Source organism: Jaculus jaculus, chromosome 7 (assembly GCF_020740685.1).
Source record: "Jaculus jaculus isolate mJacJac1 chromosome 7, mJacJac1.mat.Y.cur, whole genome shotgun sequence".
In the NCBI taxonomy this organism is placed as follows: Eukaryota; Metazoa; Chordata; class Mammalia; order Rodentia; family Dipodidae; genus Jaculus; species Jaculus jaculus.
The window spans coordinates 29579394-29606875 of record NC_059108.1 but is presented as its reverse complement, the minus strand read 5'-3'; the positions used below and the strand labels follow the sequence as shown (position 1 = coordinate 29606875).

Sequence of the window (27482 nt, the reverse complement as noted above, 5' to 3'; positions counted from 1 at the left end):
TCACTATGTAGGCTCAGGCTGGCCTCAAACTCACCCTACCTTGGCCTCCCAAGTGCTGGGATTAAAGCCATGTGCTACCAAACTCAGTTTGTTCTTTAAAAAAAAAGCAAAAATATTTTACTTGACATTTTTATACATGTACATAATGCATTTTGATCATTATCCTCCTATTGTTTTCTTTTGTCTTGCCTCCATAACCCCTTCTATCAATCCCCTTCTTTCTAACCAGTTCCTCTTTTATTTTTATGTCTGTTCAACCTAACAATACCACCTGGTTTATGTAGGTTTACATAGGAAAACAAAATTAAACTTTTTTGTATGTGTGTGGTTTTTCAAGGTAGGGTCTTACTCTAGCCCAGGCTGACTGAGAATTCACTATGTAGTCTCAGGGTGGCCTCGAACTCACAGCCATCCTCTTATCTCTACCTCTCAAGTGCTGGGATTAAATGCATGTGCTACCTTGCCCAGCGAACCTTTTTAAAAATATTTATAAAAACCACTTGTTAGGGCTGAAGAGATGGCTTAGTAGTTAAGGCGTTTGCCTGCAAAGTGGAAGGAGCCAGGTGCAATTCCCTAGGACCCATGTAAACCACATGCACAAGGTGGTGCATGCATCTGGAGTTCTTGTAGCAGCCGGAAGCCCTGGCGTGCCCATTTTCTCTTTTTTCTTTCCCTCCTTTTCACTCTCTCTCAAATAAATAAATAAAAACAAAATATTAAAAAAAACAGTAGTTAGCATACTTACCACAGTGGGATTGCCACTACTAATCAATTGGCTCACTTCATGAAAAATGCTTTTGCAATCAATTGATTTATCTAATGATCCTCGTTTTACGATTACTGCTACTGCTAATAGAATCTGTTCCCGAACATACTTTTGGAGGCTGTAAAACATAAAAATTGTTATGAAAGCATGTACCTCAATCTAATATAAAAATACTCCTAAATTTCTCACTATGCTTGAATCTCTTAAAAATGCCACTTACATATGAGAGTAGTACAGTCTATTGGGTTATGAACTGGCTTGCACAAACTGACTAACAATGTCACTTACATTTGAGTGTAATATAATCTATTGGGTTATGTACCACTTACATATGAAAGTAGTACAGTCTACTGGGTTATGTACAGGTTTGTACAGACTGAACTTTGAAACCAGAGACCCAGGCTCAAATCCAGCTTCTATTTACTGGCCTATGGCCTTGTGCAATACAGCACAAAGTCAAGTCCCAGTTCTCTCATCTTTAAACTGGGGATAATACTGACAGGGTAATAAAGACTTAATGTTCTATACTAACCTAAGCTATAGTGAATTCTGGGCCAGCCAGGGCTACTTAAAACCTTGAAATCTTGCTCAAAAAAAGCTAAAACAAACAAACAAACCACTGTGCCCCCAAGGACTAAGCCCCACTACATACACACTAAACATTTCATGCAGTGTTGAGTGGATGTGAAGTCAGTGTTCCCCTGCTAAAAGGGGCAGGGATCACTAAGATTAAGATTAAGATAAAGCCGGGCGTGGTGGCGCACGCCTTTAATCCCAGCACTCGGGAGGCAGAGGTAGGAGGATTGCCATGAGTTCAAGGCCACCCTGAGATGACAGAGTTAATTCCAGGTCAGCCTGGACCAGAGACCCTACCTCGAAAAAAACAAAAAAAAAAAAAAAACAACAAAAAAAGATTAAGATAAATTCTGATCTAATATCCACTTCCAACCAGCAGTATCTCCCTGATCTTTTAATATGAAAAGGTAAAATTCCAGCCATCCAAGGTATATTATGAAAACATACAAATTCTTTTCTTCTGGGTGACAACAGTTTTTGAAGCCTATCAATCACAAGGGCATAGAGACTTCAACTACAGCCTTTTCTAAACCTCTTCTTAAAGGTTAGCTCAAAAATATCAATATTAGCCGGGCGTGGTGGCGCACACCTTTAATCCCAGCACTTGGGAGGCAGAGGTAGGAGGACTGCCATGAGTTGGAGGCCACCCTGAGACAGCATAGTGAATTTTCAGGTCAGCCTGGGCTAGAGTAAGACCCTACCTCGAAAAACCAAAAAGAAAAAAAGAAAAAAAAAAATCAATGTTATAATACAGCCTCTCCAATGCCACAAAGAAACAACTTTGTGCCACTAGGACCAGCCCAGACTCCTTTCCATGGCTTAATGGATTAATGGCAATGGGAACTCTCCTTGGCTTTTCAGGAAAAGTCTTAATTTATCTGTTGTACAGATTTATCACCAATAGTGCTTACTTTCACTCCCAAAGGTGTCCCAGTTTGGACATTATACAGTCACCCACTGACAACAGCCTGCTCTGCAATCTGACTTCACTTTTTACATACATTCAAAACTGCAGGTATACAGAATTTTTTTCAGTTCCTGGCTCTATATTCTTTCTTGCCAGGCCTCTGCCAAGAAAATGATGTAACTTTCTCCAGAAAGTAATTACGATGAGCTCCCAAGGCACTGGCGTGGTGACACGGAAGGTCTTTCAGTGCTATTTACCTTCACCTTAAAGATGACCCCCACTCTTAAGTGTACCTGTGTGTGTAAAACTCGTTCTCTCGCACACAGAAGGCAGTTGCTACACATTATACAAATAAATAAACATATGTCCCTATGGTAAGAATAAAATGAAAAATACTCCTTCAAAACACAGGCTCAGGTTGAACAGATGGTTCAGTGGTTAAAGGTGCCTGCTAGAAAGTCGATTCCCCAGTATCCACGTAAAGCCAGATGCACAAGGTGACACGTGCATCTGGAGTCCATATGGCGGCAGTAGGCCCTACTGTGCCCATACTCGCCCTCCTTCTGTCTGCCTCCTTTTGTGTGTCTGTCTCTCAAATAAATAAGTAGACACAGACAAACCATTCATTAAGAAAATGAATGCTTAAAAGGCAAAAATACTGACCAAAGGGTAAATTTTGCACTACAAGGGGGGCATAAAATAGTTTCATATAGACTAAATTGCTAGAAATATACACAAAGCTAGTCCTAAATATCTCTATGGGCAAGAATTGGAAATTATTAGAAAGCAAATAACCTTTATTGAGTTCTTATAGAAGACTTCCATAAATTAATTCCTTCAGCAGTCACAATGCAAACACTACTTTTCACTTCATTTAATCATCTGAAAGTCAGTACAAAAAAAATTGGGAAAGGTAATAAGTTTTTAAAAGTGTGGCAAAATTGGGAGCATGTTCCTTTTTTTTTTTCTTTTGGTTTTTCGTGGTAGGGTCTCACTCTAGTCCAAGCTGACCTGGAATTCACTATGGAGTCTCAGGGTGGCCTCAAACTCACAGCGATCGTCCTACATCTGCCCACCTCCCCAACCCCGCATTGGGATTAAAGGCATGCGCTACCACGCCCGGCACCTGTCTCCCTCTCTCTCTCTCTTTTTAATATTTTATTTATTTGACAGAGAAGTGGGAGGAGAGAATGGGCATGCCAGGGCCTCCAGCCACTGCAAACGAACCGCAGACGCCATGGTCCTAAGGAATAGAACATGGGTCTTTTGGCTTTGCAGGCAAGCACCTTAACCACTAACCCATCCCTCCAGCTCCCTGCTTTGAATAGCTCAATCAATTCAAATCTTTACACATTGTAGGGAATCCCACAAAATAAAAATGTTAATGTCATTAAAGACAAAAAAGGGCAGAATTATTCTGGCTTTGAGGAAATATCACAAGCAAATACAATGTTTAATCTTTAGTTGAATCCTGGATTGAAAGAAAAAACCTATTGCATCTAAACTTATACAGTAAATATTAATAGATCTGAAGAGACATCTGGAGTGCAATAAGAAAATAGCCTCAGCTGGGTGTGGTGGGGTATGCCTTTAATCCCAACACTAGGAAGGCTGAGGTAGGCGGATCTCCTGAGTTCAAGGCCACCTGGAGAGTACATAGTGAATTCCAGGTCAGCCTGGGCTAGAGTGAGATTCTACCTTTAAAAAAAAATAAATAAATAAAATAAAGAGGAAAAAGAATATCAGTAGCATTATTCAGATAAGTAGGGAACTCAGGATTACAGTAGGTAGTATAAACAAAGGTATACAGCACTGAGTGCTCTCTTAGAAGAGTCATACTCAAGCATCCGCTCAAGTGGTTAGGGAAATGTACATTTATACTTGAGAAAGAAACCAAATGTGACAGAATATTATCTGAGCCTCTACGAGGGCATGTATATGTTTGTGGTGCTATTCCATCAAGTTTGCTGAAAGTTTTTAAAAGTTTTTCAAAATAGTCTGGGAGAGGGATCTGTGTTATCCTAGCATGCACAGACAGGCCCTGGCTCTATCCACAGCACTGAAAAAAAAAGTTGGGGGCTGAAGAGATGGCTCAATGGTCAACAGCACTTGCTTGTAAAGCCTGACAACCCTGGTTTGACTCCCCAGTACCTATATAAAGCCAGATGCACAATGTGGCCCATGTGTCTGGACTTCATTTGTAGTGGCAAGAGGCCTTAACATACCCATACTCTGCTCTCTCAAATACATAAATAATTTTGTTTTTGAGAAAAGGGCTGAAAAGATGGCTTAGCAGTTAATGAGCTTGCCTACAAACCCAAATGCCCTGAGTTGGATTTCCCAGTGCCCATGTAAGGTAGATGCACAAGGTGGTACATGTATCAGGAGTTCATTTACAGCAGCTGGAGGCCCTGGTGCACCCATTCTGTCTCTCTTCTCTCTTTCTCTGCTTGCAAATAAACAGTTTTTTTTAATACAATACTTTATAAATTTATGTCTCATACTTGCACAGGGGCGTTGCTAATCTCTGCATTGTTCCTATTTTAGTGTATGTGCTACCAAAGTGAGCACTTTTTTTGTTTTTAAAGGTAGTGTCTTGCTCTAGCCCAGGTTGACTTAGAATTAACTATATAGTCTCAGGATGGCCTCAAACTCACAGTGATCCTCCAACCTCTGCCTCCTGAGTGCTAGGACTCGATATTAAAAAAAAAAAAAAAAAAAAAGTTTGGGCTGGAGAGCTGGCTTTGCTTGCCTGCAAAGCCAAAAGACCCAGGTTTGATTTCCCAGTACCCACGTAAGCCAGATGCACAAGGTGGTACATGTATCTGGGGTTCATTTGCAGTGGCTAGAAACCACCGACATATTCTCTCTCTCTCTCTCTGCCTCTTTTGCTCTCTCAAGTAAATAAATATTAAAATTTTTACATAAAACTTTTTTAAAGTTAAGAAAAATTTATAAGTGAATTATTTGTTGTATGAAATCCTATTATCAACTCAACATAACTCCTATTTAAGAATTGAGGGGCTAGGGCTGGAGGGATGACTTAGTGGTTCAGGAGTTTGTCTACAAAGCCAAAGGACCCAGGTTTGACTCCCAAGGACCCACGTTAGCCAGATGCACAAAGGGACACACACGTCTGGAGTTCATTTGCAATGGCTGGAGGCCCATTCTCTCTCTCCTTCTTTCTCTCTCAAATAAATAAAAATAAAATATTTTTTAAAAAGAATAGAGGAGCTAGGGAGATGGCTCAGTGGTTAAAGGTACTTATTTGCAAATTCTAACAGCTTGGGTTCAAGTACTCACATAAAGTCAGATACACAAAGCGGTACATATGTATGAGGTGGTTGCAGATATTCTCTCTCTCTCCTTGCAAATAGTTTTTTTTTTTTAAACTAATATTGCCAGGCATGGTGACGTACACCATTAATCCTAACACTCGGGAGGCTGAGGTAGGATGATCACTGTGAGTTCAAGTACACCCTGAGATTACATAGTATATCCCAGGTCAGCCTGAACTACAGTGAGAGTCTAACTTGAAAAACCAAAATAAATAAATAAAATACTAATTATTTTGTATAATACAAGAAAACAAATACATAAATATCATGTGTATCTGTCCCACATTTATATCTACCCAACTCTGCAGAATACTGGGGTTCCCACGAAGCGTGGGGTGGGGGGTAGGGAAAGACTGTGATAATCACGTGGCTCCAAGAAAACAACTGTCTAAGGGGTTAAAAGCTCTCCTGTGACCCTGACTCCTTAAGGAAGGCTGCTTTGTGGTAAAAGCTGAGGGTTCTCTTAGAATTTACTGTCTTACGTAATCCTTACCCAATCAAACGAAAAGTCAATGTACTATAGGTAAAAAATACCATAATAGTAGAGGATTTATGACAATGCCCAAGGTCACATAGATTGCTCTTTAAACCTATGGGCCTAAATACTAAAACCCACCAAAGTCAGCATATATATTGGGAGGAGGGGTTAAGAATTGAGATAGAGTCCCACACTGTATACCAGCCTGCTGGCCCTTAACTTGCAACAATTCTCCTATCTCAGACAAGTGAGTGCTAAAATTAGAGGCATGAGTCACCATAAAGCGAGCTCCAAAAAATAAATAAATAAAAAATTTAAAAAAATTTTTAAAGTCTTGTAAGGACATAGGTTTGACTTCTCAGAACACATGTAAGCCAGATGCATAGTCACACATGCATCTGGAGCTTATTTGCAATGGCTGGAGGCCCTGGTGTGCCCATTCTCTTTCTCCTCCTCTCTCTTGAATAAATAAATAAAACATTTTTTTAAATCCTGTTCTATATAAACTCTTATAAATATAGACACCTGCAGATTTATTTCCTTTTATTACATAAAAGTTAAATGTGAGCATTTCTCTAAAATATATTAACAAAATTGACTTCAAAATATTTTACTAGGGTAAAGAAGTATCAAAACACCTATCATTTGTAGTAAAATAAAACAATATGTATTACTTTCATAGCTGAACCTGTAACAGAAACATTAATATGTATGAGTCATAGTGTATGCAAAAAAAAAAAAAACACCACAACAATGTATCAGCTAAGTGTGGTAGAACAGGTCTATAATCTCAGCACTTGGGAGGCAGTTCTAAGTCAGCCTGAGCTACAGAGTAAGACCCTGCCTTGGAGATAGGAAAGATAAGCAGTAAGTCAATTTCTTCCCAAAAGTTATATATTCATTATTTTCCTATTTTCTTTAAAAATCACATAAGCAAGCTGGTTGTGGTTGTGCACACCTTTAGTCCCAGCACTTGGGAGGCAAAGGTAGGAGGACTGCCTTGAGTTCAAGGCCACCGTGAGACTACAGAGTGAATTCCAGGTCAGCCTGGGCTAAAGCAAGAGCCTACCTTGAAACTCCCTCCCCCACCCAACAAAAAATCACATAAGCAATAAAAGCAAGATCTTGTAAAAGTGTTTAAACATTTCAGAATATTACCTCACTCCTGTAACCTAAAGTCTTTTTCAAAGGAAACAAAACATGTATGTTTCCTATTTGCATATTTATGTACATATATATAACATTTGGTTTGTTAACAATTTCTCCTTCCTTTCCTATCTTGGTATACTCAGTTGTGCCTTACATATTTATCCCACGTTAAAACTCTTTTTTTGTGTTTTGTTTTGGCTTTTCAAGGTAGGGTCTTACTATAGGCCAGGCTAACCTGGAATTCACTCTATATATAATCCCAGGATGGCCTTGAACTCACAGCAATCCTTCAACTTCTGCCTCCCAAGTACTGGGATTAAAGATATACATCACTACACATGTCAAACTTGAAACTTAGTAAAAGATATAAATACCCTGCATTCTAAGAAAAATAAGTAAATATAAGAATGAGTTTTGAGCCAGGCATGGTGGCGCACGCCTTTAATCCCAGCACTCGGGAGACAGAGGTAGGAGGATTGCCATGAGTTCATGGCCACCCTGAGATGACAGAGTTAATTCCAGGTCAGCCTGGACCAAAGTGAGACCCTATCTCGAAAAACCAAAAAAATAAAAAATAAAAAAAGAATGAGTTTTGACTAAGTCAAAAATCAACTTTTATTTTAGCCAAATTCTCTAGAATGCAACAAAAGGTCAATATCCAGCACACTTTTAGTATCATAATCTTAATCAAAGAGAATTATTTCCGTTAAGTATGAAAACAAGCTATAATCAGGTCTGTAAATTTCCAAAATATGAGCCTTACAAAGAGCTTAACCATAAGCATTCACCATCAAAAAAAATTAAGAAATCTCTGAAAAGAGAAGATGTAAGCCATCAAAGTATTTCAGCAGTACTGCCTCCAGGTACTTACTTAGGCCTTTGTAAGACATAGGTTAAGAGGAATGTTCGCAGTGACTCGATGCTACCTTTTTCCAAGAGAATCCACTCTCGGACAACTGCTTCCATGATGGCTGTGGCAGCTTGAAAAAGGACGTAGTCCACTTTACTAGTTTCTGAGGAGAAAAGTAAAAACTTTCTTTAAATAAACAATAGTTCATATTACCTTCAATGCTTTGCATTTATTAATTTTAAAGCAGAACTTTTCAGACAAGGAATAAGATGGTTACCTGTTCTGTTTTTAATCCAGTGACCTTGCTCTAGCACCACAAAGAGGTTAGTTCCTCTCAGAAGACACCTCAGGCAGGTGGCAGTTAATCACCGATCACAATTTTCACAAACTTTCCTCACCTCTCTTCAACTGTTACTTCCAAAGCATGAAGAACTAAAAAATAACACAGCTTTAAAAAAAATAAAAATAAAAATATGAAGCAATCAGAAAGTGTCCTAAGAGATTCTCACCCTGTGCAAAATAGAACTATTTATTGAAAAAATTAAACTAGTGTTTGAACATGAACTATTTGTGATGAGCCATGCTGTTGAAATATTTCAGCTTTTAAACAATGAAGCCTTCAGTAGGATGACCCATCGCCAATAGCAAGTTCAGCAATAAACAAAATCAAAGGGTCTTTATCTCAAAATGTTAAACAAAAATGACAAGTTTACACAGGTGAGAAGTTCTTAATAAATTTCTGATCGCAGTACTGATTAAACTGAGTAAAATCCCAAGGCTACACTTAGAAAGACCCAGCTTAACTGGAAAGTTACAGTCTAACTAAAAACTGAATTGGGGAAAAAATAAAAAATATACCTGAGAAGTCTTTTATATTTATTTTCTATTTTTCCTTTTGTTAGCCAATACTACTACAATCAGTTTCCAAATAACATTATTAAAAGGGAATAACAGTCAAAATGAAGTCAAGAAAAAAGTAGAAATTTTCGGAAGGTCTAAAAAATAACCATCATGTGGAACCTTTGAAAAGTCCATGACTCGACTCTAAATTATTTGCCAAGACACTAGATATGAATATCTGAAAGGACATAGGAAATTAAACATAGGATAGTACTTTCTAGAACTTCTCAGAAGAGCATGAAGATACAGTCAGAAACGTTTCTTTCCTATTCAACCTCAGATCACTGTAATATCTTGCAAGTGATCTTAACATATTAGTTATAAACATATTGAAGAAGGCCAGGCATGGTGGTACACACCTTTAATCCTAGCACTTAAGAGGCAGAGATAGGAAGATTACTGTGAGTATGGGACAGGTCGGCCTGGGCTAGAGTGAGACCCTACCTAGAAAAACAAAAAGGAGAGAAAGAAAGAGAGAGAGGAAAAATGTGTACCCTATATATGTTCCTGTTACTGTTACAGAATACTATTACATATGAGGTTTGAATACAGCAAAGCTTGTAAAAGGAACCAATTTGGATCTTTTTTTTAACACTTTTTTAAAATTTATTTTTATTTAATTGAGTGCGACAGACAAAGACAGAGAGAGAGAATGGGCACATCTGGGCCTCCAGCCATTGCAAACGAACTCCAAAGGTATGTGCCACCTTGTGCATCTGGCTTACGTGGGTACTGGGGAATCAAGCCTCGAACCAGGCTTCTTAGGCTTCACAAGCAAGCACTTAACTGCTAGGCCATCTGTCCAGCCCCAATTAGGATCTTCTTAAGTTTGAACTATTCCAAGCTATCCTAACATAAATTCTAATTGAAATAATTAAAATTCAAAAACCATAGAAACCTTAAAATACAGTAATAGAGCTGGGTAGGGTGGCACATGCCTTTAATTCCAGCACTCAGGAGGCAGAGGTAGGAGGATCACTGTGAGTCTAGTTGGGCTACAGTGAGTCCCCACCTTGAAAGAAAAACAAACAAACAAAAATATACAGTAATAAATTTTGAAAAGTACTAGCTTCTGAAACTGTGATCTATTACAAAAGACATTTAAAGTTCAAAGAAAGTGGGGAGAAGGGAATAAGTAGTTTTATTCAAAGACAATTTAAAGCAAAGATAGTCTACATCTATTTAAGTCATTCAAGGAGAAATGTGATACTACCTCATCAAGAAAACTCAAATAATCTCTAACTATAAATCTCTTCAAGAGGAAAATGGTGGTTGTTTACCTGCCTTTATTTCCTGCCATAAATTTAAGGGGAAGAAACCTAACATTAAATCCAAGAGGCAAAATGTGAAGGGCTTGGACGGAATTGTAGAAAAAGCACTCCACAAATTATCTCATTTACTGTTGCATGCTATAACTGTAGCAAATGCAAGGTCATGTGGCTGGTAACTATTCTCTAAGAAACACTGATCAACATCTAAGCAATAGGCCACTGAAGACAAGATAAATAAGCACTCTCTGATGCTCTTGAGCCCTGAACCATGCTTATTTTAAATTATTTGTACTTATCCCCTAGCCTTTTGTCTACCCTTTGGTGACAACTACAGCAGAATGGCATCTGAGAGTTTTCAAGAAATAAAATTTCCTAACTCTATAAATATCTACTTCTACATGGCATTAAGTGAAGACCTCTCTATCATTACTACTTCAACAAGCTATCTCTAAGGATAGAGAAATCTGAGAAAAGGAAAGCTAAATTCCAAGTTTAAAAGTACAGCTTCTCCTAAACTAATATTATACTTTCTCATAAACTCTGTAAGCTACCAAGACATATACTTATACACGGCACCAATATTCAAGACAAAGCTAGTCTTACGCTCTGCTATAAAGGTACTTGACATTGCAAAGTCTTCATGAAGAATTCAACTCACTTAGAATTTAACTACCTTTAGGAAGATCTTCTACTGCTCTAAATAAGCTAGTTGAGGCCATTTTAGTAGAAAGGTTTTACTAGCCACCACAGTAACTTTCTTTAATAACAATTTTGGAACCATAATTCACTTTTACATTATCAGCCATCTGAAACCTGACAGCACAATTTCAGCAAAAGCTGAAGTAAATGAGAAAGGAAAAGCATCACAATCTAATCAAAAAAGCTTTCTGAAAAACAAAAACAAGCCTTCTATAGATGCTCATCTACTACAACCATATCTCCAGCCTTAAAAGATTTCTATTAAAGCACAAGAAATACAAGTTCCAAAATTTCTACTCTTTTGATACAATAACTCTGCCTACCAACCAATAATAAAATATCTCCGATGAAAGAAGAAAAACTTGATAGCAATACTGAAGACCAATATTCAAAGCACAGAAGTCAAGTTTACTAGCTCAGCAGGCTTTTTGCTGTCTTATTTCAGTTGTGCTGGCTACGTGAGATAAGTGAATGAGACCCACTTCTTGAACGGGCAAAGGCGTGCTACAGAGTTAGCACCAGAAGAGGTAAATCAATCCCTCACATTTTATGGTTAGGTTTGTAGCAAGAACAGAACTCAGCCCTCCCCGCCCACCAGAAACATTTAACTCTTAAAAAAAAAAAAAAAAAGTAAATCTCTAAGTGCCAAAGAATTCTTAGGTAAATTAGTCTAAAGTACTCTTTTGACAAAATATACAAGCATGCAACATACATGCACACACATCATGCTTGCATATGTGAGTATGCACGGAGAAAAAATAATAACTAAAATGAAAGCACAAGGAGAAGGAAGTGAAGGAAAGTGAGAACATATAAAACCAGTCAGAAGTGAGAGGAAGAATTTTAAGAGTTAGAAGGGAAGCATCAAGGAGAAAGTTTCCCCTTTATCAGAATATACACTCTACAGAAATGACATATAATCCAATCCCTATTTAAGAATGTGAAAATTCTGAACTGTGATTGACTGCCACTTGTATGAGAAGTCTTCTTAGAGGAATTTGCCCTTCTGTGCTGATGGCAACTGAATAAGGATTTAAAAATGATTTCTGTGAAGTTTAGATGTGAACATTAATGTAACACAGGGCTTTGCAGTACATTAATGATTATACTTATCATATATGCATCCCATCTTTTAAGTAGTTATATCTCAAAACCCAAACTGATTTTAAATGCACAAATGGAACTAGCAATGCTACTCTTTGTACAATTTTACCAGGAAAGCAAAGGTGATCTGAAACAAGCTCAAATCATAAAAAGGCAATTGTATGTCATAAAATATGCATACTCTAGAAAGAAAAGAGTGGTATAAACACATATATTCTTAATGCTTATAACTTAGATGAGCCAGTCTAGAATAGAATTGACAACTGTATTCAACAGAAAGGCAGATGAAACACTGAGGTACTCCTAGTTTAAGCAGGTAAGGCATCTGCCATGAAACCCAAACTCAAATTATTTTAATGGTTAACCAAGTTTTCCAAATGTGTTAATGCAGATTGATTTCAAGGTAAGATGAGGTAACCCCCTTACATTCTTTATGCAGATATTTTAATTTTGCTTCTTAGTTTACTACTGAATTAAACAAGCCTAGTAAATTTTCTTAGTAACAAAACAAATCTATCCAAATATAAAAATCAACTGCTCATAAGTAAACAAACTAAAATGGCATCATCTAGAATTAAAAAGGTAGTTGTTAAAACAACTGCTATCCCAGTGAGATATAACTCCCGACTAAGATAGGAACACCTCTACTCCTGCTAGCTCCTGCCACCAGAAAATACAGCATTTTTAAAGCTGGCCTAAAAAAACCTCTATTTTAAGTGAAGTCATATGGTTCAAAAAGTGCTTTTGACATGTCATTACATTTGCACCTCACAAAACCTCAAGATAGCCATATCCATGAAGGCAAATGGTATCATTATTTCCACATCACAGATGACAAAGAGGCCCAGAGAAGCTGACTTCCTCAAGATGACGGGGTGCAGCAGGCACCCCTGACAGCCAAATCTCCTCATTCCAACACCAGCACTCTTCACACTGTAAACCAAGAGCTCTCATCTATCTCATCTATCTATCTTTCCTGACATGGAAAACACTTAACCCATGACCACCATTGTAGTTTACTTCAGTATAGAAACCAGAGTACTGGTAACAGATTAAGCCTTCTAATAGCACAAGAATAAAATGTCAGATGTTTTGCCTACTAATCAATTTTATGGTCTTGAATGACTCACTTTTTAAGAACAGATTACATAAAAGATGGGTTCAACTAAGAAAAAAGGTCAACAGTAATCAGGTTATAAAATAAAATATCCAGACATGGAGGTGACGCTTTTAATCCTAGTACTCGGGAGGCCAAGGTAGGAAGATCACTGTGAGTTCAAGATCAGCCTGAGACTACATAGTGAATTCCAAGACAGCCTAGGCTAGAAAAACCAAAAAAAAAAAAAAAAAAAAAAAAACAGAATAAAATAAAAACATCAGATAAAATCTCCCTATCTCCCTTACTATTATTATTGAAAAGTGTGTAAGAGGCAGATGGCAACACTATACACAACTCTTAGAATATGCCATCTTCAGACAAGAAAATTAGTATCATTACAAGAAAATTAATATCATTTCTGTATGTATACTAGACGATATAAGGAACTCACAAAGTACACTGGGCAAAAGTAAAAGCTATTACTTTACTTCTTGATATACAGTGATAGCCTACCTAGAAGAGACTAGTATTTGCTAAGCAGGCTGAATATAAACTAATATTTTAAAAATTTGAAATAAAAAATGTAGAATTCTCCAAAAACAACCTCAATTTTCAAACTAGAGTACTTGATTACAATTCCTACATGACATTGGAAAACATTAAGAAAATCATGAAATTTCCACACCTCCACCATCACTAGTAGTGTCCTTTGAGCTTTCATAGAATACCTTTGATAATATCCAATATCTGCAGAATGATAAATATTAGTGAAAAATAAATCTGCTCACATGAAAAGAAACTTTAAATAGCTAAGATTCAAAACAGAAAAAAAAAAAGATCTAATTATGTCAAAATATTTTTAAAGTAAATACTTACCCAGAATATGTCTGCAAACTGCAAATGGTGATTTGGATTTTCTAAATGATAAGAATATGTGCTCTGCATGCTGGCGTTGTTCATTACTGACCATAGAGGGTGGTGCCTTGAGAGTTAAAAACAAAAAGAGAAAGTTAATGAGAAAGATGTACAGTAGCAATCCTTTTACTTAAAAGCAAAGAAAATGCTTTCTTCTTTTTTAATGAGGAGGAACTGATAGGGTCCAAATTTTGGCCTAAGTTTTTAAAGAACTATAGTATAAAACTTTATAGTAAGTATTTAAAATAAAGTTCTAGAAAGAAATTCATAACAAGGTTTGTATTATAATCCTTTAAAGTTGCCTGCATTTTAGAAAAGGAGATACTGATCTAAAACATTTGGGGCGAGAGCGTAAAAAGACAAGTGGCACTGCTACTTTTTTTTCCAAAATCTACGACTCAGTCTAGCTTGACCAAGTTCAAGCATTGAAGTTCTTCAGTATTGGTGAAGTTACTAAAAATTTAGGAAATGGCCAGGCATTTAATGGCGCACGCCTTTAATCCTAGCACTCAGGAGGCAGAGGTAGGAGGAGCACCGTGAGTTCAAAGCCACCCTGAGACTACATAGTGAATTTCAGGTCAGCCTGGGCTACAGTGAGACCCTACCTCGAAAAACCAAAAAATAAAAAATAAAAAATAAAAATTAGGAAATGGTTTTGCTTGAAATTTATTAAGCACTCCATAAATTCTCTGAATAATCAGTCAAAAAGGCAAGATTTCAGCTGGACATGTTGGCTTATGCTTTTAATGCGGGATTTGGGAGGCTGAGAGAGGATCATCATCTTAAATTTGAGGTCAGCCTGGGCTACCGAGTGAATTCCAAATTACTCTGGACTAGAGATCCTGCCTCAAAAAAAAAAAAAAAAGTGGCCTGGGGGAGGCAGAAAACAAGAATTCTGCTAACAAAAACAACTTCTGAAATCTGCTTGGGTATTTATATTCCAAATATAAACAACCTGTAACAACCTTGTTTTCCAAATATATTTCTCTTCTGAACAAGATTTATCTAAAATATATATTCTCATTACAAAGCTTAATTTTTGGTCTAAGAACCATTTGAAGAGAAGGGAAAGAAATACAGCCTAAAAATATTGTTTGGAAGTAGTTACACTTTATTACTCCACCATCTACTTGGCAGCATTAGCTTCTGAAACTATTTGGAAAAGATGGAAGAACAAACTTATTATTAAAGAACTCACAATTTCAACTATATCAATATGAAATATGGAAAAACATTTTACAACTATCACATCAGCATAAGTTATATCAATTATGCAATATTAGTCACTCTAATTGCAGTCAAAAGAGTTGCTTGCTTGTTTTTTTTAAGTACAGACACAAGAAAAGTTAGCTACTATGAGACTTTGGCTTAAGTGAATTCCTATAACTAGTCAAAGCCAGTTCAGACTATTTCTAAGGATACAGCACCCTCTACAGTTCTCCAGATAAAAATGAAAATATTCCCAGTAAAAAAAAAACAAAACTGAGTTAAGCTCTTAACAGATTTTAGATAAAACATTAACAATAAAATACTGTGAGCATGTATCTGAATATGCTAGAAGTATTTTTGTCCTTCCATCTATTCTTTATGCTCATTATTTTCCCTGGTGAAACAGGTAAGTTTGTTTTCATGATGTGTTAACATTTACTAGCTACAGCCTGAATACAACAGGATATAAACTATTGCCCACTTATTTTACTGTGTATAAAAATTTAACTCTGAATTACCCAGGGAACAGCTGAATCATTCTTTCTCTCATTGTCCTTACAAAATCACAAATACATAATTTTACAATTCAATATGCTAATGACTACAAACAAAAACTGCTTCTAAAGTAATGATACAAAAGATATAAAAAGTGCAGATCTGGGGCTGGAGAGATGGCTTAGTGGTTAAGCGCTTGCCTGTGTAGCCTAAGGACCCTGGTTCGAGGCTCGGCTCCCCAGGTCCCACGTTAGCCAGATGCACAAGGGGGCGCACGCATCTGGAGTTCGTTTGCAACGGCTGGAAGCCCTGGCACGCCCATTCTCTCTCTCTCCCTCTATCTGTCTTTCTCTCTGTGTCTGTCGCTCTCAAATAAATAAATAAATAAATTTTTTAAAAATCTTTAAAAAAAGTGCAGATCTGAATGTTAATTTAACAAGGAATCTATATTTATAAAAAAATTAATTATATAGAGTATAACCTAAACATAATACCAATCACCTAGCTGAATATCATCATACAAACAATAAAATCATCAGGCCAACATTCTAAGTGGCAGGATGGAATTCGCCTTAATTTCCAAATACAAAATTTTCAATTCCTTCTTGAGAGTTGGGTGTTGTGATATACACCTATGGCCCAGGTACTGGCCCGGCAGAGGCAAAATAATCACTTGAGCCCACGAGTTTGAGACCAGCATGAATAATATAAGGAGAATCAGTTTTAAAAATAACTAAATAAACTAGGCATGATGGCGCATGCCTTTAATCCCAGCACTCAGAAGGTTGTCAGAGGCAGAGGTAAGTGGATCACTGTGAGTTTGAGGCCATCCTGAGATTACATAGTGAATTCCAGGTCAGCCTGAGCTACAGTGAGACCCTACCTCGAAAAACCAAAAAAATAAATAAAGTAAAACTTCTGCTTGAAATTGCATTGATATCCAAATAGCAAGTTATATGCACCAGAAAGACTCAGGAAGTTTAAAGAAAAAAATTATAAGGTCCAAGCACTGAACCCTAGGAGATGCCCCAGTATTGGGAGGAAAAAAAAGGGGAAAAAATGGGCTGAAGAGATGGCTTAGCGATTAAGTGCTTGCCTGTGAAGCCTAAGGACTCTGGTTCGAGGCTTGATTCCCCAGGACCCACGTTAGCCAGATGCACAAGGGGGCACATGCGTCTGGAGTTCGTTTGCAGTGGCTGGAGGTCCTGGCACGCCCATTTTCTCCCTCCCCCCCCCCCACCATCACTCTCAAATAAATATTTTTTTTAAAAAAAAGGAAAAAAAATTCCCAATTAGTACTGACCTATAGCATCCCTCCCCTACCTGCTAAACTTCTACCCTTCAAAGACCTGAACTTCTCCTTGGGCACTCTGCTTCAGTCCTTCCTTCCCTTCAGCAGCCTTCCCACAGTGCCTCCCGAGCTGGTCTGAGACAGAAGATTACCCTCCCTGCCCTCATCTCTGATCCAACTATGCATAACGGCTCTTTCATCTTTATTTGCCTTGTTGGTTCTTTGGCACCAAGGACTTTATTTTATTGACCTAACTTAATGATACTATTGAGTAGTACTCAGCACTGCAAGGCATTATTTCTCTCTCTCTCTCTCTCTCTCACACACACACACACACACACACACTTTAAGGAAAAGAATCTTCACCCAGACAACCTTCTGAGGAAGATGCAATAGCCCTGCCCCTTGTGTTAAGTTTTATCTTCCTGTTATTTCAGTCACCCACAATGAACTGTGATCTGAAAGTACATGTGAAAATTTTAGAGTTTAACAACTTACAAAATTCAAACTGTATGTTATTTTGAGTTGTGTGATGAAATTTGGTACAATCCCATCCTATCCACACAGGGATATGAATAATTTCTTTGTCTAGCACATCTACTATCTACCACTGGTCACTTAGCAGCCATCTTGATTATCAGATTAACTGTCACAATATCCCAGTACCAATATTTAAGCAATTCTGTGTAGCTCAGTTTGTAGAATGTTCACCTAGTATGCACAAAGCCCTAGGTTTGAGCCTCAGCTCCACAAAAACCTGGCATGGGCTGGAGAACTGGGTTAGCAGTTAAGGAACTTGCCTTCAAAGCCTGAGGACCCAGGTTTAATTCCCCAGAATCCACGTAATAAGCCAAATGCACATGACAGTGCATGCATCTGGAGTTCACCAGCTACTCAGAGGCTAAAGCAGCGGGATCTCAAGTTCAAGGTAATCCTGTGCTATAAAGCCTATCTCAAAATTTTAAAAATGTTTCTGATGGCTGGAGAAACAACTCAGCAGTTAAAGGCAGTTGCTTGGAAATCCTGAAGGCCTGAGTTCAATTTTCCAGTGCCCACATAAAGTCAGATGAACAAAATGATATATGTGTCTGGAATTTGTTTGCAGCAGCAAGAGGCCCTGGTGCACCCATCCACATTTTCTCTCTCTGCTTGCAAATAAACAATATAAATATTTTTAAGGGGGCTCGAAAGATGGCTTAGTAGTTAAGGTGTTTGCCTGCAAAACCAAAGCATTCCATTCAATTCCCCAGGACCCACGTAAGCCAGATGCACAAGGTGATCCATGTGTCTGGAATTTGTTTGCAGTGGCTGGAGGCCCTGGTGTGCCCATTCTGTCTGTACCTCCCCCTCTCTGTCTCAAATAAATACATAAAATATGAAAAAACATTTTTAATATTAAAAATGCTCTTGCTCGTGTGTATGTACATGTGTGGATGGACATTTATGTGCCCTTGCAACACCCGGGGGGGGGGGGGTCATCTACAGTAACCAGAGCAAAAGCCAGGGGTCCTGCTGCATCCTTCTTCCACCCATTCTTATTTTGAGCCTTTGAACAGGTGTCTTACTGATGCCATCCTGGGCAAGGCCTTGATCTCTTTGCTCCCTCATTGCAAGACTGGTGTTACAGTCCTATATGGCCACACCCAGCTATGTATGCAGGCTCTAGTGCTTCAGGTTCCAGCAGTTTTAGGTCGCTGCAGGCCCTCATTCTTGCACTGAAAGCACATTTAACCACTGAGCCATCTCTCCACTCACAACCCCCCCTCAAAAAAATTTAAGTAGCCAGATGTGGTGATACATGACTGCCTGTAGCAAGAACAACAATAAAAAGGCTTCAAAGGGCAGGAGAGATGGCTTAGCGGTTAAGGCGTTTGCCTGCAAAGCCAAAGGACATCGGTTCAATTCCCTAAGACCTGCATAAGCCAGATGCACAAGGGGTCACATGCTTCTGCAGTTCATTTGCAGTGGCTGGAGGCCCTAGTGTGCCCATTCTCTCTCTCTCTCTCTCTGCCTCTCAAACAACTAAATAAAAATAAAGTTTAAAAGATTATTTTATAAAAGACAGACTGATTCAGAGGGGGAGGGGATATGATGGAGAATGGAGTTTCAAAGGGGAAAGTGGGGGGAGGGAGGGCATTACCATGGGATATTGTTTACAATCATGGAAGTTGTTAATAAAAAAAAAATTAAAAAATATTATTTTAGGGCTGGAGAGATGGCTTAACGGTTAAGCGCTTGCCTGTGAAGCCTAAGGACCCTGGTTGGAGGCTCGGTTCCCCAGGTCCCACGTTAGCCAGATGCACAAGGGGGCGCACATGTCTGGAGTTCGTTTGCAGAGCCTGGAAGCCCTGGTGCGCCCATTCTCTCTCTCTCCCTCTGTCTTTCTCTCTGTGTCTGTCGCTCTCAAATAAATAAAAATTTTAAAAAATTTTAAAAAAAAGGCTTCAAAGCACAAGGGTAGTGAATCTGGCAATTTTAAGACAGTCTTGTTACAAGTGGACCTAATTTATAAGATTTATAATTTATAAAATACATTTTATCACAAGTATGAATATGTAAGAAAAACTCTAAGGAGCAAGCAGTCTGTACACATCCACTAGGAGTAGTAGAATACACCTTTTGCAGGTAAGGGAAATTACTATACCACTTACCCCGAAGTTTCAAACAAGGAAACTGAAGTACAGAGAGTATAAAAGTCACACTATTTTTTTTTTAATATTTTTATTTATTTTCAAGCAGAGACACACACACAGAGACAGGGAGAGGGAAAGAGAGAAAGGACACGCCAGAACCTCCTGCCACTGCAAACAAACTCCAGACACATATGCCACTTTGCGCATATGGCTTTATGTGGGTACTAGGGAACTGAACCCAGGACATTAGGCTTTGCAGGCAAGCACCTAAACCACTGAGTATCTGTCCAGCCCCAAAAAGTCACACTATTGACAGCAAGTTGAACTAGAAATTAAAATTAAATCCAGCCAGTATGACTGCAGAGTACTAATTAAGCAAATTAGAAAGGAAGCAGATCTCTCCTAAGTTTTCTTCTAGGACCTAATGGATATCAGGGCGTCTTACACAGCCTGGGAAAGCCTGGAAGTTACCATTTATGTTCTCCCATCGATGCTGATAGCAAAAGCAAAATGAGATGTAACAGAAGAGTTAGAAGCAATGGGAGGCACAGAAGAGTAGGAGACCAGCCCCAGGATCTTCAGGAAAATAAAGACAAGGATAAGGGAAACTGAGTATGCTCCTAAGAAGTCATGCTAGCCCAAGACCTGAAGCTCACAAATCCTAGTGAAAAGACTGCTGTTTCTGGCCCCAACTTCATCATTTCATCAGTATAGCCAAGCAGTCTTCAGTTTACAAAATCTCTTGGTAAACACCACTGGTGGCTTGGATCCAGGAGCATCTGAAACAGGTGCTCTGGATATTAGTTACTGAAGAAGATGTTAAAATGGCATTATATGGTATTCATTTCTAGTATGATATGGGAAGGAGGGAGGGAGGAAGAAGGAAGGGAAGAAGAGAGGGAAAAATCTTTGAATGGCTTCTATTCAAAATGTACTTGAACATGGGACTATATATATCTAGCATTATGCCAGAGCTCGGGCTGCAAAATAAAAAACAGTACATGCCCTTACATAATTCTAAGAGATAGGCATTAATCACATAAACAGGAGTCTATAAATTCTGTCTCCACCAATTCATTCTAACTTCCCCCTTCATGCTATTAAGCTTTTCTTTAAGAGTCTGAGGGGGAAAAAAAAAAAAGGCTGGCGAGATGGCTCAGTGGTTAAAGTGCTTCACTGCAAGGCCTGACAGCCTAGGTTCAATTCCCCAGTACCTATGTAGAGCCAGATGCACAAAGTAGTGCATGCATCTGGAGTTTGTATGCATGCAGTGGCAGGAGGACCTGGCATGCCCATATACTCTATATCCTTGCAAATAAATAAATAAATACATACATACATACATACAAAACAAAACTGTGGTAGTTTGAAGAGGTGGCTCCCTATATATTCCATGTTTGTAGTTTGCATCTGTAGCCACCTGGCTGGATGCAGTGTCACTGGGTGGATTTTAGGGTCCAGGTCTAAGGTGTGGTTTGAAATTCTAATCTAAAGATATGAAAAATGCCTAGTACTACCTGGAGTTCCAGAAGTGTCCTGTGTGGTGTGGCTTTCTCTCTACCTCTCCTTCTCCCTCTCCTCTCTTCTCTCTGCCTGGTCCTGTAAGAGCAGGTCAACTTCTTCTGCCATTATGGAACTTCCCCTAGATCTGTAAGCTTCAATATATCCCTTCCTCCATAACTATGTCTGGTCCGTAATTTCATCTCAGGGAACCTGAAGCTGTCTGCTACATAAACCTTTAAAAAAATTAAATAATGATGCATGCCTTTAATCCCAGCACTCGGGAGGCAGAGGTAGGAGGACTACCATGAGTTCAAGGCCACCCTGAGACTATATAGTGAGTTCCAGGTCAGCCTGGACTAGATTGAGACCCTACCTTGGGGAAAAAAAAAAAAGTAAATAAAATTTTTAAAGGGCTGGAGAGATGGCTCAGAGGTTAAAAGCTTGCAAAGCCCGATGGCCTGGGTTTGATTCTGCAGTACTCATGAAAAGTCAGATGCACAACGTTGCACGGACATCTGTAGTTCATTTGCAGAGGTAAGAGACCCTGATGTGATTGTGTTCATTCATTCATTCTCTCCCTTTCTCTCTCCTTGTAAATAAATACATAAATAGGTTTGTTTGTTTGTTTTGAGAGAGGGAGAGAGAGAAAGAATGACTGTGCCAGGGCCTCTAGCCACTGCAAACGAACTCCAGACTAATAGCCACCTTGTCCATCCATCTGGCTTACATGGGATCTGGAGAATCGAACCTGGGTCCTTAAACTTTGCATGCAAGTGCCTTTACTGCTAAGCTATCTGTCCAGCCCAAATAAATATATAAAAGATTTTTAAAACACAGTCAGGAATTCCAGTTGTCACAGCCTATAAATCTTTAAACCTTTAGCCTTTTTTCCTAGAAAAAAATGATTATGTTCTATAACTATTAATAACAATGGCTACCATCTATCAGGTAAGATGCTAATAAATTCTTTGCACATTCACCTTAGCTTGTTTAATTCCAGGAATATTTATATAGGATTTCTCTCCCCTCCTTTACATATAGAGACACTAAAATTCAGAAATGGATGCATACCCAAGATTATCAAGTCATTAAGTATCATAACCAGAATGTAACCCAAACTATGACATTAAAACCTATGGTAGGGATAGAAAGCAGGAAGACAAGTACTACTCAAATATCTAGCAAAAAATGTTGAATAATATTCTTGGCTTTTGGGCTGGAGATATAGTTCTGCAATTAAGGCACTTGCCTGCAAAGCCTAACAATGTGGGTTCAATTCCCCAGTACCCACATAAAGCCAGATGCACAAAGTGCCAAGCATGTGTCTGGGGTTCATTTGCATTGGCTGGAGGCCCTAGTGTGCCCATTCTCTCTTTTCTCTTTCTCTCTCTGCTTGTAAATAAATAAATATTTGGGGGAGGGTTGTTTGCTTTTAGAGGTAGGGTCTCACTTTAGCCCAGGCTGACCAGGAATTCACTATGTAGTCTCAGGCTGGCCTCAAACTCACATCTATCCTCCTACCTCTGCCTCAAAGATGGATAGAAAGAAAGGATAAGCACACCAGTACCTTCTGCTGCAGATGCAAAACAATTCCAAATGCATGTGTCACTTTGTGCATTTGGCTTTATGTGGGTACTAGGGACTCAAACGCAGGTCATCAAGCTTTGCAATCAAGTGCCTTAACCGCTGAGCCATCTCTCCAGCCCCTCTTAGCTTCTTTAAATATTTCTCAGAGATAAATGGCTTTGTGCTCTAATTATAAAATGAGAAATGCACCACTCAAACACATAAATATTGGTAGTCTGACTCAATTACGAAAATTTTAACAATTAAAAATTCGTTCAACGAGCCAGGCGTGGTGGCACACACCTTTAATCCCAGCACTTGGGAGGCAGACATAGGAGGATCACCATGAGTTTGAGGCCTACCTGAGACTACACAGTGAATTCCAGGTCAGCCTGAACTAGAGTGAGACCCTACCTCGAAAAATAAAAATAAAAATAAAAAAATCCCAGCACTCGGAAGGTAGAGGTAGGAGGATCACCATGAGTTCGAGGCCAGCCTGAAACTATACAGTGAATTTCAGGTCAGCCTGGGCTAAGCGAGACTGTACCTTGAAAAACCAAAAAAAGCAAAAAGAATTTGCTCAACTTTCAGTTTTCTCTTTATAATCTTTTCTTAAACCTTTGAGCTTAGAACTGTTGCTATCTGAACTTAAAATTAACACAAAATAATGTATTTTGATACTATTTATTCTACCAGTATTCCATACTATTCCACAAGTACTCCAGCTATTATCTTCCCAACTAATAAATAAGACAGCCTTGATCAACCCCTCATGTTTTCCTATCACACATCTTAACAAATTAGAGAAAGAGGTTAAAAAAAAAACCTCATAAGTACCAGAAATACCTAAGCAGAATATAAAATATGTTTAAAAGAAGCAGTAGAGATATACAAAGTGCCAGGCATGGGGGTGCATGGGTTTAATCCCAGCACTTGGGAGGCGGAGGCAGGAGGATCACTGGGAGTTCTAGACCAGCCTAACACTAATTCGGGATCAACCTGGGATAAAGCAAGACCCTACCTCAAAAAAAGTTTTAAAAAAAGTATGAAATAGATTTCATCAAAATTAAATTAAATTTAAAAAATATTTAGAAAAAAAGAATTTAGACAGACTACTAGGAAAGAAGAGAGGGTTTGGGATGGAAGTGAGATGGGGACAAGAGAGGAAATTATGATCAAATTACAGTATATTCATGTACTAAAAATTTTAATTTAGAGAGCCAGGTATGGTGGTGCACTCAGGAGGCAGAGATAGGATCACCATGAGTTCAAGGCCACCCTGAAAGTGAAATTCCAAGTTAGCCTGGGCTAGAGCAAGTCCCTACCTCAAAATAATAATAATAATAATAACAACAATAATAAATCAATTTAAAAATAACCATATGGTCTAGCATTCTACTTTCTGGGCATATATCCAAAAACACAAAGTGGTCAGACAGCAGCATGGACCTGTAGTACCAGCCTTTTGGGAGGCTGAGGCAAACCGAATCTGTGAGCCCAAAGACTCAGGGACAGCAGCAGCAACACTATAAGACCTGGTCTCTTAGTGTCTTTATGAAGTCCAGGCTGGTCTTGAACTATGTAGCCCAGGCTAGCCTCATACTGGTAGCCTCCATCTACCTGATTAGCCTCCCACATGCTGGGATTACAGGTGTGAGCTGCCATTCCCAACAAAATATGGTGTCTTAACACAGAGAAATACCACAATAATGACACTGAGCTAGTGAGGGTATCCTCTCAATTGCCAGTATACCTTCAGGGCCCACTAGGCACTTTTTTTTTTTTTTTTTTTTACAGTTTTTGAGGTTTTCAAAAATATTTTTATTTTTATTTAATTATTTGTGAGACACAGACAGAGAAAGAAAGTATGGGCACCCCACTGCAAACAAACTCCAGACACATGTGCCACTTTGTGCATCTGGCTTTATGTGAGTACTGGAGAGTCGAACCCAGGCCATCAGGCTTTGTAAGCAAGCGCCTTTAACCACTGAACGATCTCTTCAGCCCCAAATGTTGAGTTTGTATAGGTTTTATTTGTAATGCCTGGTACTGCACCACTTTTTTCTTATAACTTTTTTAATTTAAAATGTTTTGTCTATTTACTTGAGGGAGGGCAGACAGAAAGACGGAATTGGTACAACAGGGCCTCTAGTCATTACAAACTCCAGGTACATGTGCTACCTTGTACATTAGGCTTTAAGTGGATATTGAGTAGTCAAACCTGGGTCCTTTGGCCTTGCTGGAAAGCACCTTAATGGTGATGCCATCTCTCCAGCCCTTATACATTTTAAGGGAAAATAATTTACTATTAAAAATAAGGCTAGGGCTGGAGGGATGACTTAGCGGTTAAAGCATTTGCCTGCAAAGCCAAAGGACCCAGGTTCAATTCCCCAAGACCCACGTTAGACAGATGTACGGGGGAGCATACACGTCTGAGTTCCTTTGCAGTGGCTGGAGGCCCTGTCATGCCCATTCTCTCCCTCTTTCTCTGTCAAATAAATATAAAATTTAAAATAAGAGTAAGGCTCATTCAACCTTTAAAGTGCTTTATGGGTCTAATGAATTCTTTTATAAATCTGTAACACAGCAAGATCTTAGTGATCTTATTTTTTTCTGAATCATGAAACACTGTTCTATTTCATCACATTACAGACTATTTGATCAGAACTCATCAAGTACTGCCAACTACACTAAGAATAAATAAAATAACTAAAAAAAGTAGAAGCATAGCTGGGTATGGTGGTGTACTACAGAGGCAGAGGTAGAAGGATCACCTGAGTTCAAAGCAGCCTGCGACTACATAGTGAATTCCAGGTCTGTCTGGGCTAGAGTGAGATCCTACCACAAAAAAGGAGGAGGGTGCAGAGAGATGGCTTAGTGGTTAAGGTACATGCCTACAAAGCCTAAGGACCCAGGTTTGATTCTCCAGGTCCCATAAGCCAGATGCACATGGTGGCAGATGCAGTGGCTAGAGGCCCCGGCATGCCCATTCTCTCTCCCTCTAGCGCTGTCTCTAATAAATAAATAAAAATAAAATCTAAAAAAAAAAAAAAATAGCAGCATGGTTTAGTAACCTAGACAAGGAAGTAACACCTCCGCAAATGAACGCTACTGCATTGTCTTTTGTTTTGCTTTTCTTTAAACAACCTTGCCAAAGCACAACATGATCTTTTAAGGTAGAAAAAAGTCTGGGAACATAATTTATTTAAAGGTTCAATGAATGGTTGTATGCTTAATGAGGTTATTTAATAATTAAGATACAAAAAAATCAGCTACAGCTTGGAGTGATGGCACATGCCTTTAATCCCAGTACTCGGGAGGCAGAGGTAGGGGGATCGCCATGAATTCAAAGCCATCCTGAAATTACATAGTTAATTCCAGGTCCGCCTGAGCCAGAGTGACACCCTACCTCAAAAAACCTGGGGGGAAGAAAAAATCAGCTACCATGTACATAGAATTTGCAATGTTCCAAACACTTTTCTAAGCACTTTCTTTTTACTCCCTGAGATAGTACTATCATTATTCTACTGTAGAGATAAAGAAATAGTTGTTGAAGCTGGATGTGGTGGTGCACACTTGGGAGGCAGAGACAGATAGATGGGGGTGAGTTCCAGGCCACCTTGAGACAACATAGTGAATTCCACGTCAGCCTGTGCTAGAGTGAGACCCTACCTCGAAACAAAAGAAAAAAGAAATACTTGTAGAGGTTAGCTGACTTGTCAAAGGTCACGTAACTAGTCACTGTTGGCGCCAAGAGGAATGCAGGTATTCCAGCCCCTATTATACTGCCTTGCAGGAAACACACCTAACCACTGAGCACTCTTACTTGAAAGCCCCTGCCTTTCAATTCCTATGGTTTAACAACTTTTCCACATGTACTTACTAGCATAGCACTGGCATGATTTTTCTATGGCCTTACCTGATAACTGAGGACAAATAATTTTATAATAGACACTATAATTGGAATGAAATTTTAACATAAATGTTAAGAAAATCTGAGCCTGTGTTAGGGAGCAGTCTTCAGCTTTCCTCACACATATGTAGTCACTCTCTTTCACACTGTGGCATTTTTTAAATAATTAAGATTAAAATATCCTCACACCTAGTTTTGTTCTGAATCTCTGAATCTCATCACTTTTACTGATCACCTTAATACCCTCACATCTGGTGATGTGCTTAGATCATCCAATCATTCATACTCTATAGTCAAAAACATCAAAGACCAGGCTTGGTGGCCCACATCTTTAATCCCGGCACTCTAGAGGCAGAGGTAAGAGGATCTCTGTGAGTTTGAGGCCACCCTGAGGCTACACAGTGAATTTCAGGTCAGCCTGGAGTGGAGCAAGACACTACCTCAAAAGGAAAAAAAAAAAAATCAAAACTACAAATCTACCAACGGATGAATTCAAGGCCCATACAAGATGCTAGGTATATGCCATCAAGAAAAACCAAGAAAGGGCTGGAGAGATGGCTTAGTGGTTAAGCGCTTGCCTGTGAAGCCTAAGGACCCTGGTTCGAGGCTCGGTTCCCCAGGTCCCACGTTAGCCAGATGCACAGGGGGGCGCACGCGTCTGGAGTTCGTTTGCAGAGGCTGGAGGCCCTGGCGCGCCCATTCTCTCTCTCTTCCTCTGTCTTTCTCTCTGTGTCTGTCGCTCTCAAATAAATAAATAAAAATAAATAAAAAAAAAAGAAAAACCAAGAAAGGTCCCTAAACTAATATATACTTGAATCTA

General features: G+C 38.8%; 1 protein-coding gene and 1 non-coding gene across 5 annotated transcripts in view; both read right to left on the bottom strand.

Moving 5' to 3' along the window:
- Xpo4 (exportin 4) overlaps window positions 1-27482 on the bottom strand; it is a 126467-nt gene that overhangs the window by 85753 nt on the left and 13232 nt on the right. For 2 of the 4 annotated variants that reach the window (XM_045154135.1, XM_045154136.1), the window contains exons 2-4: window positions 14014-14119; window positions 8086-8227; window positions 746-884 (exon numbers count right to left, since the gene is read on the bottom strand). In XM_045154135.1, coding sequence (XP_045010070.1) covers window positions 746-884; window positions 8086-8227; window positions 14014-14119 — 387 coding nt within the window. Of the gene's footprint in view, window positions 1-745; window positions 885-8085; window positions 8228-8341; window positions 8497-14013; window positions 14120-27482 lie in introns of those variants that run through there. The other 2 variants (XM_045154137.1, XM_045154138.1) reach the window with 2 other exon arrangements.
- Window positions 4717-4820, bottom strand: LOC123462550. Its single transcript, XR_006638356.1, has one exon. It is a non-coding gene; the product is annotated as a U6 spliceosomal RNA (small nuclear RNA).